Source organism: Sarcophilus harrisii, chromosome 3 (assembly GCF_902635505.1).
Source record: "Sarcophilus harrisii chromosome 3, mSarHar1.11, whole genome shotgun sequence".
Classification (NCBI taxonomy): Eukaryota; Metazoa; Chordata; class Mammalia; order Dasyuromorphia; family Dasyuridae; genus Sarcophilus; species Sarcophilus harrisii.
The window spans coordinates 400749845-400765704 of record NC_045428.1 but is presented as its reverse complement, the minus strand read 5'-3'; the positions used below and the strand labels follow the sequence as shown (position 1 = coordinate 400765704).

The 15860-nt window shown below is 36.9% G+C and overlaps 1 protein-coding gene across 2 annotated transcripts in view; it reads left to right on the top strand.

Moving 5' to 3' along the window:
• Positions 1-12232: 12232 nt before the first annotated feature.
• PDK1 (pyruvate dehydrogenase kinase 1) overlaps positions 12233-15860 on the top strand; it is a 28371-nt gene continuing 24743 nt past the window's right edge. Inside the window, exon 1 of one of the 2 annotated variants that reach the window (XM_031960460.1) lies at positions 12233-12544. In XM_031960460.1, coding sequence (XP_031816320.1) covers positions 12370-12544 — 175 coding nt within the window. In that variant the 5' untranslated portion in view covers positions 12233-12369. The remainder of the gene's footprint in view (positions 12545-15860) is intronic. The other variant, XM_031960461.1, reaches the window with a different exon arrangement.

Here is a 15860-nt window from a genome sequence, read left to right as displayed (position 1 = left end):
CTGAGGAAAGTAATAAAAGGATTAACAGTTGTCTATCTAAGGGGAAGTAAGTTGCAAATGCACAAATCTTAGCAAGAAAACTGGCCTAGCACAGGGTAAAGGTGGGCCAGGCACCATGTTGGGGAAAATGGAGCAGATAAATACTTGATGATTATGGTGAAGTGCCATTTTTTTTTAACAGTCAACAATGCTAAGTGTCAGGGTAAAAAAAGTCTTCTCTTTGGTCTAACCCTGCTTGTCAGTTAGAATAACTACAGACATATTTGGAAATAGAAGCTGGGGAGACTGAAAGTGAGGGAAAGATTGATGATGTTTTTTTCACATTGTAATCACATTTATTCATATTTGGATGAGAGGATCTCAAGCATCTACCATATTCGACTAATAATAACAATAGCTAGTATTTATATAAATTATATAAAATTTGCAAAACACTTTTCATGTGTTATCTTAACTGATCATTACAATGATTGTGGGAGGAAGATACCATACAGGACAGCCAGATGGTGCAATGGATAGAGTTCAGGGTTGGAAACAGAAAGATTCATCTTCTCAAGTTCAAATTTGACCATTGACACTTATTAGCTGGATCACCCTGGACAAATCACTTAGCTCCATTTGCTTCAGTTTTCTCATGTGTAAAATGAGCAGAAGAAGGAAATGGCAAATTACTCTAATATCTTTCTAAAGAAAACCGCAAAGAAATTCATGAGTGGTTGGTCATCATTGAAACAACTGAACAATAGGTACTATTCTCATTTAACAGATGAGAAAGCTGAGGCTGAGTTAAATGATTTTCTCAGATTCACAAAGATATTAAGTGTCTTAAACTGGATTCCAACTCAGATTTTCCTAACTCCAAGACCAGAAATTTAATCACTTAACTATCCATTTGTTACATGGTCTATGGCAGTCTCATTTCATTCTAATTCTGACTTGGCAATACCAGACAAACCCCAAATCAGCCCAGCCTACCATAATAGTATCAACAGGTCTTGCAATACTTTGTAAGTTTATTTAGCCACTGAAGATAAAAGATATTCAGCAAAAAAACAAAACAAAACAAAAAACTGACCATAAAAATCTATTATGGTGACAGGAAGGATCAAGACACAAACTCAGAAGACAACAATGTCAAAACAGCTACAAGTAAAACCCAAATAAAGATGCAAATTGAACCCAAACCCAACAAGAATTCCTGGAAGAATTTTTAAAAAGTTTGAAAAAAAATTTTAAAAAACAAATGAGATCAGTGGAAAAAATTGATAAGATAAATGAGAACAATACAAGAATGTAATGAAGCAACAAAAGCTTGGTAAAGGAGGCATAAAAATGCTGAAGAAAATAACATCTTAAAAACTGATCAAATGGTAAAAACAAAATTTCATTGATGTAAATAACTTCTTAAGAAGATTTGACCAAATGGAAAAAAGAAGTACAAAAGCTCACTGAACAAAAGAATTCCTTAAAAATTAGAATTGAGCATGTGGAACATAATGACTCCCTGAAATATCAAGCAACAATAAAAAAAAGAATCAAAAGAATGAAAAAAGATTTCCCAAATGAAAACTCCCAGGAATATAGCCAAATTTCAGAATTCCCAGTTCAATTAGAAAGTATTAAAAATAGACATGGGTCATAGTCAGGATTATGCAAAGTTTAGTGGCTAACCCCCTTTAAAGGAGTGGAGGGTTTAGAATATGATATTCTTAAAAGCAAAGGACCTAGGATTATAACCAAGAATAAGCCTACCTAGCAAAATTGGATATAATCCTTCAGGGGCAAAAATGGGTATTTAATAAAATTTCTATGAAAAGACCCAAGACTAATAGAAAATTTGAATTTCAATCACAAGCCTCAAGAAGAGGATGACAAAGGTAAACTTCAAAGAAAAATTCTAAAGAACTCAATAAGATTAAACTATTTACATTCTTATATAGGAAAAAAGAGACATGTTATTCCTAAGAACTTTATTTTTATTAGGGCAGTTAAAAGGAGTTTACATAGAAGACATGAGAGTGAGTTATGTTGGGATAATTTCCAAAAAATGGAAGGATGAGAAAGAGGGAGGTACTGAAAGAATGGGGGTTGGGGGGGGCAAGAAAGTAGAATGGGGGGAAAATCGCTTGATAAAGAGGCATGCAAGCTTTTATAGTAGGGGGGAAAATGGAGGAGGACAATGCTTAAACCTCACTCTTATCTGAACCTCATTCAAAGAGGGAAGACTATATATATATATATATATATATATATATATATATATGCATAAACACTCATTTGTGTATAGAAATCTGTCTTACCCAACAGGGAAGCAGGAAGGAAAGGGGAAAAGAGAAAGGGGAGAGGTGTTAAGAGGGAGGGCAGATTTAGGGAGGCATGGTAAGAAGCAGAGAGGAGTAGGACTTTTTAAATGGAAACAGATTCAAAAGAAACCTAGGAAGATAAATTTATCTGAGCACTTGAAATTGGGCTGTATAATGGTGTAAAATTAACATTCTTTTATTTTTTTATGCATGTACATTCATTTCTTACATATTTCCATATGAATCATATCAGGAGAGAAAAATCAGGGACAAAAGGGAAAAACCATGGAGGGGAAAAGAAAAACAAGGGAAAAAAAGTGAACACAGCATGTATTGATTTCTTTTCAGTCTCCATAGTTCTCTCTCTGGATGTGGATGGCATTTTCCATCCAAAGTTTATTGGGATTGCCTTAAATTACTGAACTGATGAGAAGAATCAAGTCTATCATAGTTGATCATGGCACAATCTTGCTTTTGCTGGGTAGAATATTTTCTTAGTTATGAATGGTTGTTTTGCTCACTCAGCATCTGTTCATGTAAATCATTCTAAAATCAGTTTGTTCATCATAAAATTAACATTCTAATGGGGGAGAAAAAACCTTAATATCTTTAAAGGTTATTGAGGGGGTTAAGTAAGAAAAAAGAGATGATCTTGGGATGGATTGGTTCTTTTCTGAGTGCTTAAAGAATGGAAAGAAAAAGGAGGGTTAAAGGAGAAATAAATGAATGTAGAAAAAAAAGGAGTCTGGAATTTACTATTTCTCTTAATTGGGACTCACAAGGCAATACAATAATTCAAATGAAACATGATCATCTCTCCTCAATTTCCACCTGGGTGCACTTGGTTTGGGTTTCTTTGGCTTCTTTCTGGAAGCATTCATTTTAGACTTTAGAAAATGAAGCAAGGTCTGGATAAAGGATCTATCTAGAAGTCTTTTGCATAGAAATAATAATTGAACTCATGGGAGTTGATTAAATCAGAATAAGAGAATGTGTGAAAGAAAAGAGAGAAGGCCCAGGATAATGTATTGGGAGAATGTTTCCAGTTTTGTGGAGAGTGATATGGATAATGAATCAGCAAGGGAGATTGCAAAGAAGTGATAAAAACATGTGTGAGGAAAATCAGAATAGGACAGCATAATGTAAATCCAGAAGGAAGAGAATATAGAAGAGGAGATGATGATTGACAATCTCAAAAGTTACAGAAAGGATTAAAAATGGGTAGTAGGACAAAAACATTAAATTAATTGTTGAATAAAAAATGCATGTAGTTAATACCTGCTTATATGTAGATAAAACTTATTGTTGGAATCAATCCAATTGTTAGCATTACAATAATAGCTAACATTTATTTAGCACATACTATGTACCATATACTACACTAAATGCTTTACAGTGATCTCATTGAATCTCAGAATGACTCTGGGAGGTGGGTTCTATTATTATTCCCATTTGATAGATGAGGAAACTGATAGAAATCGAAGTTAAATGACTTGCCTAGGATAATATAGCTAGCTAAATATCTGAGACCAGATTTAAATTCCAATCTTCTTGTCCTCGTGCCCAACACTCTATCCACTATGCCACCTAAATTTAAAAAATCCCTGCATATCCAGAATATTATAACAAGGGACCCTGTATATTAGATTATGCTATGTTAGTATAGTTTGCTGGAAATAATGCTTCAGGGACTAATACTATTATGTTAGGAAGTAACTAAAATATAATTCGTATAACAATTATTATTAATATGTTTATATACTGGGTCCCTGCAATAAAAGTGAACTTGTCAAAGGAACCTCTGTCACTTTTGTCTTTGTATGTCCAGCACCCAGCTGAGGGCTTACTTATCAAATGTTTGTTAAACTGAAGTTGAGTTAAAGACACTAATAGGTTTTACTTTCAAGTACCATACTCATCTCTGTATCTTAATTAGTAGGATTCAAAAGAGCTTTTAAAAACAGTAACAGATTAGAAGCACACACATTTTATTACTTATTCTAGCAGATCCCAACAGTTAAAAATAGCAAGCTTTTGTAGTGAAGCATTCCATTCTTTCCCCCTCTTCTTCTTGCTATTTAAATATAACTGAACTTGGTGTACTAATTGTGTTCTATCATCAAGCATCAGTAACTCTTTAAATTCCCTTTGCTCTTTGGTGATAGAAAACAAAGTCTTAGGGAAAAAAAAACCTGCCTAAATTTCCAAATGATTCATCCAAACAAAAGTCAGCACACTAAAATTCTTAGAAATTGGGAGGAAGAAAGTGGTGATGTTGAATTTTCATGACATTTCTCTGTCCTGGTTCTATTTGATTGAACATTCTCAGTTTCCTTTGCTAATTTATCATCTATATCAGGAATGAGGAATCTTTTTTTCTGCCAAAGGCCATTTGGATATTTATAACATCATTTGATGTTATGTGGTATAACATCATAACAAAGGCCAAACAAAATATTAACCTAAGGAACTGGAGCACTGGGAGGTGGTTGTTGCCTGCAGTTGTCTTGACAGGACCAGACCAAATGATTTTTGCAGGCCTTAATGGTCTGAGGAATCCAGCTAGACATTCCCCACCCCTGAATATGATGATCCCTAACTTTGGATGAACTTCAAAGTATTGTCCTTGCTCATCTTTTCTTCTCCATCTTGGTAATCTCATTAGTTTTTGTGTGTTTCATTATCATCTCTGTGAAGATAACTTACCTACCTGTCTGTCTATCTATTCATCTATCTATCTATAATCCTAGTATCTACCTGAACTGTATGTAGTACTGCATCATTAATTGTCCATTTAACCTTTCAGAATGGCTATCTTAAACCAAACACGTCCAAAATGAAGACATTGCCTTCAAAAATCTACTCCTTTTCCAAGCATCCCTATTTCTGTTGAAGTCATTGTCACACTTCCAATTTCTCAGATATATAACCTTGGTATTGCCTGAAACTCCTTTTTCCTTATCTCAAAATTGAATCGGTTGCCAAATTTTGGGATTTCTACCTTCACAATATGTCTTGGATCAGACTCTTTGTCTCCATTCAGAGATAGCCACTACTTTAGTTCAACCCCTCATTACCTCTCATCTAGATTACTTCAATAGCTTCTCAATTAAGCTTCTTGACTTATGTCTTTCTCTATTCTTTCTCTCATTTTATACACTGCTGCCAAAGTAATTTTTCTTTTTTTAAAATTTTTAATAGCTTTTTATTTACAAGTTATATGCATGGTTAATTTTATAGCATTGACAATTGCCAAATCTTTTGTTCCAATTTTTCCCTTCTTTCCCCCCACTGCCTCCCCTAGATGGCAAGATGACCAATACATGTTCAATATGTTAAAGTATAAATTAAATACAAATTAAGTAAACATGTCCAAACTGTTATTTTGCTGTACAGAAAGAATAAGACTCTGAAATAGTGTACAATTAACCTGTGAAGGAAATCAAAAATGCAGGCGGACAAAAATATAGGGATTAGGAATTCTATGTAATGGTTCTTAGTCATCTCCCAGAGTTCTTTCGCTGGGTATAGCTGGTTCAATTCATTATGCTCCATTGGAAATGATTTGGTTGATCTCATTGCTGAGGATGGCCAGGTTCATCAGAATTGGTCATCATATAGTATTGTTGTTGAAGTATATAATGATCTCCTGGTCCTGCTCATTTCACTCAGCATCAGTTCATGTAAGTCTCTCCAGGCCTTTCTGAAATCATCCTGTTGGTCATTTCTTACTGAACAATAATATTCCCAAAGTAATCTTTCTTAATCACAGATCTTACCATATCAATTTCCTGCTCAATCAACTAAAGGCTTCCCATTGCTTCTAAAATAAAATATGAACTTCTCTGTTTACTTTAAAAACTCTGTGTAACCTGTCCAAAAGCTACATCTTTCCAATCTTATTACAATTACTCCCCCTCCTGAATTTGTCAAACTGGTCAAACTGGTCTTCTCTCTATTCCTCACAGAGAAGACTCCATCTCCTCTCTCTACCTTTGTACTGGTCCAAGCCTGGAATGTACTGTCCTTATCTTTGTCCTGTAGAGTCCTCTTTCTTCTAAAATGCAGCTAAGCCAACTGTGCATGAAGCCTTTCCTAATCTTCCCAATTGCTAGTACAAATTATCTAGCACACATTTATATTTATTCACAATACACACATATATCTACATATGACCTTGTTTTCTCCCCTATTAGAATATAAGCTCTTTATAAATATTTGTCTTTGAGATATATTGGCCTCAATCCAATTGAGTAAACACATGTTGATTTATTGTTAATTGGTGAATTTAATATTTCTCTCCTTAATGGTGAGCTTGTTTTAATTATTATCCATATCCTACAATGTTCAGTAGATAGTGCAATCTTTGTTTTTAGATGTTATTGAAAGTTAAGTATTTTTTGGCATTTGTTTCTTTGTTGGAGATGGTGGGCTCTCTGAAGATTTATGATTGTTTCTTTATCTAAGGATGCTTCATGGTTGGGTTTGTTTGGCGATTATTTTTTTGCCCCTAAAGCCGCCTTGTTTTAATCTATCCCACATTGACTGGTCTGTTGTTTTTTGTTTTTCCATTTGTCATATATTAGCTGAAATTGGGCTTCAGTGTATACTTGCAACATTTCTCCCATCCTCCAAATTTGCTGTCTGGAACTGCTTATATTTCCTGTTGATGAAAAGATGATTAGGGTTCTCCCTTCTAGGACATTGCTTTTGTTTTGGTTTTAATTCTGATAGCATTTCTTGCCGCCTTTGAAAAGTGCTTAACATGAGCAACAATTCATATACCTTCACCAAGTTTTAGATTAGCTTGAGGCATTTTATTAGGTCTCTCAGGGCTTGCTTTAGGTCTTCCCTAATCTTTATCCAAATCCAGAAACAGAGACTGACAGTCATATCACAATAAAAAAGAAAAATAGCCCTAGTTTGGGGAGAATACCAACTCACATTATAATTTGGATTTTTCTCCAACTTGAGGATCAAAGGAGTGTCATGGAATGAGGCAACAAATAATAATCTTCACATCCTTCTCAAGGCTGCCACTTCTAAGAGTAAAAAAGGTCAGTTAACACTTTAGTGGGGGTTGTTGGCTGAACTGCCATCTAGTTTCAGGAAATGAGAGGGGTAGGAAGCAGTCCATGGTAGTTATCTGTGGTAATAGAAGAATTTGCTGTTTAATTTACTTATATTTAGTGGAATAAAGAAATAGAGGACCTGAGTTCTCTTCCCATTGAGGGATGATTTCTTCCTTTCCATCCCCTAGTCCCTGTGCCTCAGTTTCTCATTTTGTTAGCCCAAATATAATGATATATATATGCCAGCCTCAGAAAAGTGGAGTAAGATAACCTAATTGATCCCCCTGTTTCTGATTTTTCCCCTATTATACATCCTTTGCATAATTACCCAAATGATATTAGTAAAGTATAAAAATACTGGAGTTCTTTATGTCTTTTTTTTAGGGCTGGAAATTCAGTCAACAGCCTGAGTCTTGGTCTTCTGAGCCAATTCCACCTGACATAATGGATATTAACAAAACCAGTAATGGTGTAAATAGAAATTCTGTGGAAGAGCATGGAAAAGGGAAAAGAAATCTTATTTATTAAGGAGCATCTGCTGTATCCATATTCTAGTCATGAAATCTTGCTATGAATCAAACTTGTCTCATTGTTGCTGTTACCCCTCATTGTCAGGGCTACAGATCACTGCTTATAAGTATTGAGATTTGGCCACATTAAAGCAGGTTCCCCTATTAGGAGTAGTACTACAGCACGTGTCCTTGCTTGTAAGCCATTTTGAAACTGTTGTTGTTGCTTGTCTTTCATTTTCCAAGACAGCCATGACATCAAGGGTTATCATGACAGAAGAATATGGCGAAAGGGCCAGCAGCGTATTCTACATTAAAGCCGGATACTAGTTCGGATTCCCCTTCGGTTAGATCAAAGGGTGCTTGGTTTGTTTCTGCTAGTGTAGAGATATACCATATTATGGCAAGAGGTCATGTTGTAAAGATTAGTCAGAGGTTTTCTTGGGTGATTGATAGTGTTTTTAGTGTAAATAATCCGTTGATTAGTATGATCGATAAGAGGATGATAGCTAAGGAGACTTTGTATGAGATAGTTTGTGCAACTGCTCGTAGAGCTCCAATTAATGCATATTTTGAGTTAGAGGCTCATCCTGATCATAGGATTGAGTAAACTGATAGGCCAGATAGGGATAGGACGAAGATAAGTCCAAGGTTTAGGTCTAATAGAGTGTTGGGTATAGGTAGGGGGGTTCAAATTGTTAGAGCGATGGAGAGGGCTAGAATGGGGGCAATAATAAATATTGAGATGGAAGAAGTTAGTGGGCGAAGGGTTCTTTTGTAAATAGTTTTACTGTGTCAGCGAATGGTTGTAGGAGGCTATAGGGACCTACAATGTTTGGTCCTTTTTGGAATTGTATGTAGCCTAATATTTTGCATTCAATAAGTGTTAGGAAAGCTACTGCTAGGAGGATTGGGATAATATAGAGTAGAAGATTTATTGAAACATTTATTAAGAAGAGGGTTTGAACCTCTGGGAGTAAAGGCTTAAACTTTATGCAATTACCAACTCTGCCATCTTAACAACCCTGCTCTTGGGGGCACATAAATTGATTTAGTATATTTAGAATGATTCATATGTTGGCTCTAGGGCTTATTAGGGACATTGGCCCTATTTCTCTTGTCCTTTCGTACTGGGAGAAATGAATTTACAGATAGAAACCGACCTGGATTTCTCCAGTCTGAACTTAGATCACGTAGGACTTTAATCGTTGAACAAACGAATCTTTAATAGCGGTTGCACCATTTGGATGTCCTGATCCAACATCGAGGTCGTAAACCCTAATTTTCGATATGGGCTCTCAAATAGGATTGCGCTATTATCCCTGGGGTAACTTGTTCCGTTGATCAAGAGATGGGTCAATTACTGCTATTGTTACACTTAGATTCGTTAATCTGGGTTATACTCATTCGGAGGTTATTTTATGCTCCGAGGTCACCCCAACCAAAGACTACAACTCAGGGGCTTATACGGTTGTTCCAGTAGGTTATGTATTAGTATTTGTTGAGTTATGAGACTTAAGCTCCACAGGGTCTTCTGGTCTTGTATAAGTATCCCCGCCTCTGCACAGGAAAGTCAATTTCACTGATTGGGAATAAGAGACAGTTGAGCCTTTGTGATGCCATTCATACTAGTCCCCAATTAAGAGACAAGTGAATTGGATTTAAGTGAGGGAAAACTGTGCAAAGTCACCTGCCTCACTTTTCGCTCTAGAGCCATCTGGATCCAGTGGTCATATATAGATCAGGATGATTGGAGATGGCTCTGGATATAGTAGGAGACCTGGCCTTTTTTAAGCTAAGGTCTTTAGCAGATCTCACTTTGACTGAGGCAACCACCCATTAAAGTTAGGTAAGAAAGAAATGAAGTAAAGACTGGCCTTAGACAAGAAAAAAAAGAAATAAAAGAAGATGAAAAGAAAAAGAACAAAAGTCATTCGGAGGGGTGGACCCTCAGGGATTCTAGGCAAAACAGAAACAATTGCTATTTACTTTCACTAAGGCAATTAGGTCCCAAACATAGACCTAATGAGTTTGGCCTGGGATCTTATGCACAGTGATTTGGGTTTCAGGCTGTTGATGTTGCTTGTCCTATATTCTCAAAGAAGAGGATAACTTCAGGAAGATGATGCCATGGCAAGCAAGTAAATATATTTCTATTTGATTACTGACTCTTCTGTCTTTATGCTGCTCTGTTCTGCTGTGGTCACCCCCAGATCAGAGGCCAATTCCATTTAACTGACACAGGCCACTTTGGCTGGAGTACATACTAGGAAAGGAGATAAAGTACAATATGCAGAGCCAGGTTGTAAAGGAGTTCAAATGCCTTACTTTTGATTCTTCTGATAATTAGGAGTCATGGAAGCTTCTTGAACCGGGATACCACCATGGACAACTCAAATGAATATCATGTATCTCTTTTTCCTACTATGGCTAAGTAAATTTCTTTTTGTTAACTACTCAACAGTTCATGATGATGTCTCATTTTATTACTTTATTGAATCTAAACTACCAGGGATCTGGCCTCAGTCAGGCTGTTCTATGATCTGCAGTGCACTCATTATCTCTCTTGTAGAATCCCTAGTCACCTTCAAGGTTTATTTGAAAAGCCATCTCCCATAGAAGACTTATCTAGATCCCCATATATGCTAGTCTCCTCTCTCCAGAAATTACTTTCAAAATATTTTGTGTGTTTATTTTTATGTTGTTTCTGTGCCACAGAAAGTAACATCCTTGTGGGTAGTGACTGGCTTTTTTTTTGTAATCCCATTTTGCTTGGCAGTCTATCAGTCAACAAGCATTTGTTAAAACATTTTTCTATGTGTTAGGCAGAGCGCTAAATTTTGGGAATACAAATAAAGGCCTGAACGTGGTCACCACCCTCAAGAAGCTTCCATTCCAGTCGTGAAGACAACTTGCAAACAACAATGTATTCATAAAACATATACAATGTAAAATGAAAAGTAAAAATACAAAGGAGGCGCGTAAATGCTTGTCAAATGAATTAACTTCCATTTTAGTTCTCACTGGAGAGTCTATCAATGTAACTAATCTCTGCATAGCACAGAGCAGCCTTTTCAAATAAATCAATATCGGAACTGTAATTGTCACAACCTTATATACCTCCCCTAATTCCTAGTGAGTCCCTCATCCCCCCTCCACCGCAGAGGTAAATAACAGACTAAGGCGCAACCATAGTGTGGATTTCCCTTCCCGCGCTTTTGTGAAGCGCAGATTACAAAAGGGGCCATGCTGGGTGGCTCGCTTGGGAGTGTGGCTGGGAGGCTGAGCCGCGGATTGGCCTTGGCAAGCACTCACATTGTAGCACTCCCAGGCCATTTAGCAACGGCCTCTGGGCGTCCGGTCCTCATCCAGCTCTATGGCTGGACAAGGAACAGCGCGCCCCTTCGGTCGAAGATGGAAGGCAGACAGACCGCAATTTGTGCGGGTTCCAGCAAGCACCTCTAGTTTGTTTTATTTATTTATTATTTAATAGCCTTTTATTTACAGGTTATATGCATGGGTAACTTTATAGCATTAACAATTGCCAAACCTCTTGTTCCAATTTTTCACCTCTTACCCCCCACCCCCTCCCCCAGATGGCAGGATGACCAGTAGATGTTAAGTACATCAAAATATAAATTAGATACACAATAAGTATACATGACCAAAACGTTATTTTGCTGTACAAAAAGAATCAGACTCTGAAATATTGTACAATTAGCTTGTGAAGGAGATAAAAAATGCAGGTGGGCATGAATATTGGGATTGGGAATTCAATGTAATGGTTTTTAGTCATTTCCCAGAGTTCTTTCTCTGGGCGTGGCTGGCTCAGTTCATTACTGCTCCATTGGAAATGATTTGGTTGATCTCATTGCTGAGGATGGCCAGGTCCATCAGAACTGGTCATCATATAGTATTGTTGTTGAAGTATATAATGATCTCCTGGTCCTGCTCATTTCACTCAGCATCAGTTCGTGTAAGTCTCTCCAGGCCTTTCTGAAATCATCCTGTTGGTCATTTCTTACAGAACAGTAATATTCCATAATATTCATATACCACAATTTATTCAGCCATTCTCCAACTGATGGACATCCATTCAGTTTCCAGTTTCTAGCCACTACAAAAAGGGCTGCCACAAACATTCGTGCACATACAGGTCCCTTTCCCTTCTTTATGATCTCTTTGGGATATAAGCCCAGTAGTAACACAAGCACCTCTAGTTTGGCGAGAAGGGGCTTCAACGTGAGAAGGGGCGGGGCAACTCTGGGACACGCCCCTGCCTCGCCACTTCCCTCCTAGAGGCGGGGCGCTCAGCTTCCCTGTTCAGGCAGCTAGAGCGCAGACGGCGCCCGCGGCCCGGCCTCTTCCGTGCCCCGCCCCCTCCGCCCCCACGTACGCGCTACGGATGTCGGGAGCTGCGCGCGGGATGGCGCCTCCTGATTTCGGCCCCCTTTTTTTTTCTCCCCTTCTGGAAAGCATCTCGCTATGAGATTAATAAGGTATCTGAGGCGGGCGGCTTCGGCCGGCCCGGGCTCGGGCCCCGGTCCCAGCCCAAAGCAAGGTGCTGGTGCTGGTTCCGAGCGCAGCGTCCCGGGCCAGGTGGATTTCTACTCGCGCTTCTCCCCGTCCCCGCTCTCCATGAAGCAATTTCTGGACTTCGGTGAGTGTTTATGCTACGGGGGGGGGGGGGGGGGGCGGTGCCCACGCTGGCGGCTTCCGCTCAGGTGGGAGGGAGGCCCCCATCGTATGTGTGTGTGTGTGTGTGTGTGTGTCTCCATGCACGTCTGTGTCTCTCCTGTGCCTTTGTCTCTCTCCGGCTACTCTATACACCTGCCTTCCCTTCCGTCCGTTCTTGTGTCCAGGTCGCTCCCCAGTTTCTTCCCTCTTTTTCGTACTTTTCTTTCGTAACTTAATATCGTCATTCTTTTCATGCATTTTGTGTGATGCATTTCTCATTTTCAAGCAAAAACTAGGAGTTAAAAAAATCATCTAGCACTGGAGGGAGGGGGAGACAAGGAAACATTTCAGGGCCCGGTTCTGTTGCTAAGTGTTCCTTTTAAAAAAAAAAAATTATCTCTCTATTTTTTTACATAACCAAAATTCAAAGTTGCAGACAAAGTCTCAGACACAAGCCACAGTTGTATTTCGAATATGCAACAAGAAGCAATAATAATGTTAAATTTTCATTTTGCCACAAAGCCTTTACTCTTTGAGACAGAAATGATTATGATTGGTAGAAAAAAACTTTTTTTTTTTTTTTAATTCTCTCTTTTTTTTTTTAATTTAATAGCCTTTTATTTACAAGTTATATGTATAGGTAACTTTACAGCATTGACAATTGCTAAACCTCTTGTTCCAATTTTTCACCTCTTACCCCCCACCACCTCCCCCAGATGGCAGGATGACCAGTAGATGTTAAATATATTAAAATGTAAATTAGATACACAATAAGTATACATGACCAAACCGTTATTTTGCTGTACAAATAAAATCAGACTCTGAAATATTGTACAATTAGCTTGTGAAGAAATCCAAAATGCAGGTGGGCAAAAATATAGGGATTGGGAATTCAATGTAATGGTTCTTAGTCATCACCCAGAGTTCTTTCTCTGGGCGTAGCTGGTTCAGTTCATTATTGCTCCATTGGAAATGACATGGTTGATCTAATTGCTGAGGATGGCCAGGGCCATCAGAACTGGTCAGGTAGAAAAAACTTGATGGCTATGTTGTGTAGAATTTTTCTTATCCTGTGATTACAGTTCACATAGGAAACAAGTCATCTAAACCTATGAAATAAAACTTTTTTGCTCTTTTTCTTGAAGAGAATCATACTTTTGGGGGGGGGGATATCAATTAGATTCTGAGCTCCTGGAGGTCAGGGACTCCTTTCTACCCCCTCTTTTCTTGTTTTTCCAAGGCTTAGATTCCAGAATCAAGGGAAGATAACTGCAAAAGTGCTGAGCATTGGTCCTAGCTCAGGATAGGTGCTTTTGTAAATGCTTATGGACTGATAAATTTTGATAACTCAGAGAAAGTGTTTTAATTTTAAACAAATATTGAGCATAGATAAGTTGCATGAATGCAAAATGCTATGGGACTCAAGTTTTCTGTTAAGGCTATCTATGACTGCTTTTAAGTAATTTATATTCTAGTTTTCTTCCTGTTCAAATTGATTTTTTTTTTTTTTAAGTTTTCCTCCAACATAAGAACATATTTAGCAGATTGTAGAAAACAAAAGAGGTGATTGCTTTTATTATTTATTGTGTTGTTCTTGGACTAAGCAAAACATAAAATAATATTAATAATAGTTAATGTTTATATAGTGCTTTCTATGTTCTATGTTTATAATTATTACCTTATTTGGTCTTCAAAACAACCCTGCAGGTAGGTGCTATTATTATATACATTTTACAGATGAGGAAACAAAGGAAAACAGGTTAAATAAAGGTTGCTAGTAAATGTCTGACCTCCACTTTGAACTCAGGACTTTCTGAAGATGATAAAACAAGGGGAAAAGTGGAAGTCTTCTAATAAGTAGTGGTGTGACAAAAATACTGTACACTGTGGGTGCTAAGGACAATAATTTACTTTTGTTATCAGGTTTTGCTTCCATATCCTAATATTACAACCTCAACACAATGTTGATGATTTCATTACTTTAAAATAAAAACACTTTCTAGTTTATGAGGTCTGTTTGTTTTGACTATAAAATGTCTGCATGTTTTTATTTTTATTCATAATTTGAAATTAACTGCTCTGATAGTTAAGACAGGATGATTACATTTTTTAAAGTATGCCATTAAGCTGAATTTTAGGAGAAAGTATTTTCTTTTAAATCTTTTGAGACAACATAGTATGAAGAAACTTTACATTGTGTTAGAAAAAAGTAGTTTTCTGTAAGGAGAAGCAGGTTCTTTTCCTAGGTCTTCCACTTGGTTTACTATATCAAAAAAACATGTAACTAAAAAGTGAATAAGATGGAGACATTTAAAAACTTTAAAAAAACAGGTAATATAGCTATAAATTTTAAAAATTTGCCTATTAAGTTTTTATCAGAATGGACTATTTTTCATATTGTCTGACTAAATATTGATATTGTAGAATAGATAAGTAATCATAAAGAATTTCAAAGTAAAGGCAGCTAGGTGGTGCAGTGGATAGAACACCAGGCCTGAAGTCAGGAGTGTTCAAATCTGGTCTTAGACATTTAACACTTCCTAATTGTGTGACTGTGGGCAAGTCACTTAAACCCAATTGCCTTAGGAAAAAAAAAGAGAGAGAGAGAATTTCAAAGTATCTGATAGCTTAAAGGGGAAGAAAAAACAGTTTCATCACTTGTCTGAGAATGGCTACAAAGTAAAATATGGTAATGAAGCAGTCTAAGTTTAAAAAAAAAAGACTCTTGTTTTTGATATTTTAGTTACAGTTATCAGTATATGTAGGACATTCTGTTCCCATTATGGTAAAATATGAGTGAATGCAAGAGCACAATGATGGCTACCATTAGAATAGTTTGATCAGTACATTTTGTCTAATTCCTTTATACCAGAAGAAAGCATATTTTTCAGACTCAACTTCCCCCTCAGATTACAATGTCTTCTAAATCCTTCAGCAGGACTCTAAACTTTTTTATGTCAATAGTGAAACAAGAGACTATTCTTTTGAATGGAATGTTTAGTAGAAATTTAAGAATTATATATGTTGGTGGTTATTTATCTTATGTCATTACTGAGAATTCTTAGGTCAGTGAGCTGTTGTGGTATTGGGAATTTAGGTTTTTTTTCTTGGTAAAACTATACCTTTTAGACAGACTTGATTTGATCTTGTAGACTTATGATTTTCTTTCTCTTACATATTTCCTTGTTTTCCTTAAGATTCAGTTTTTTTTTTTTTTTTTTTAATTTAATAGCCTTTTATTTACAGGTTATATGCATGGGTAACTTTACAGCGTTAACAATTGCCAAACCTCTTGTTCC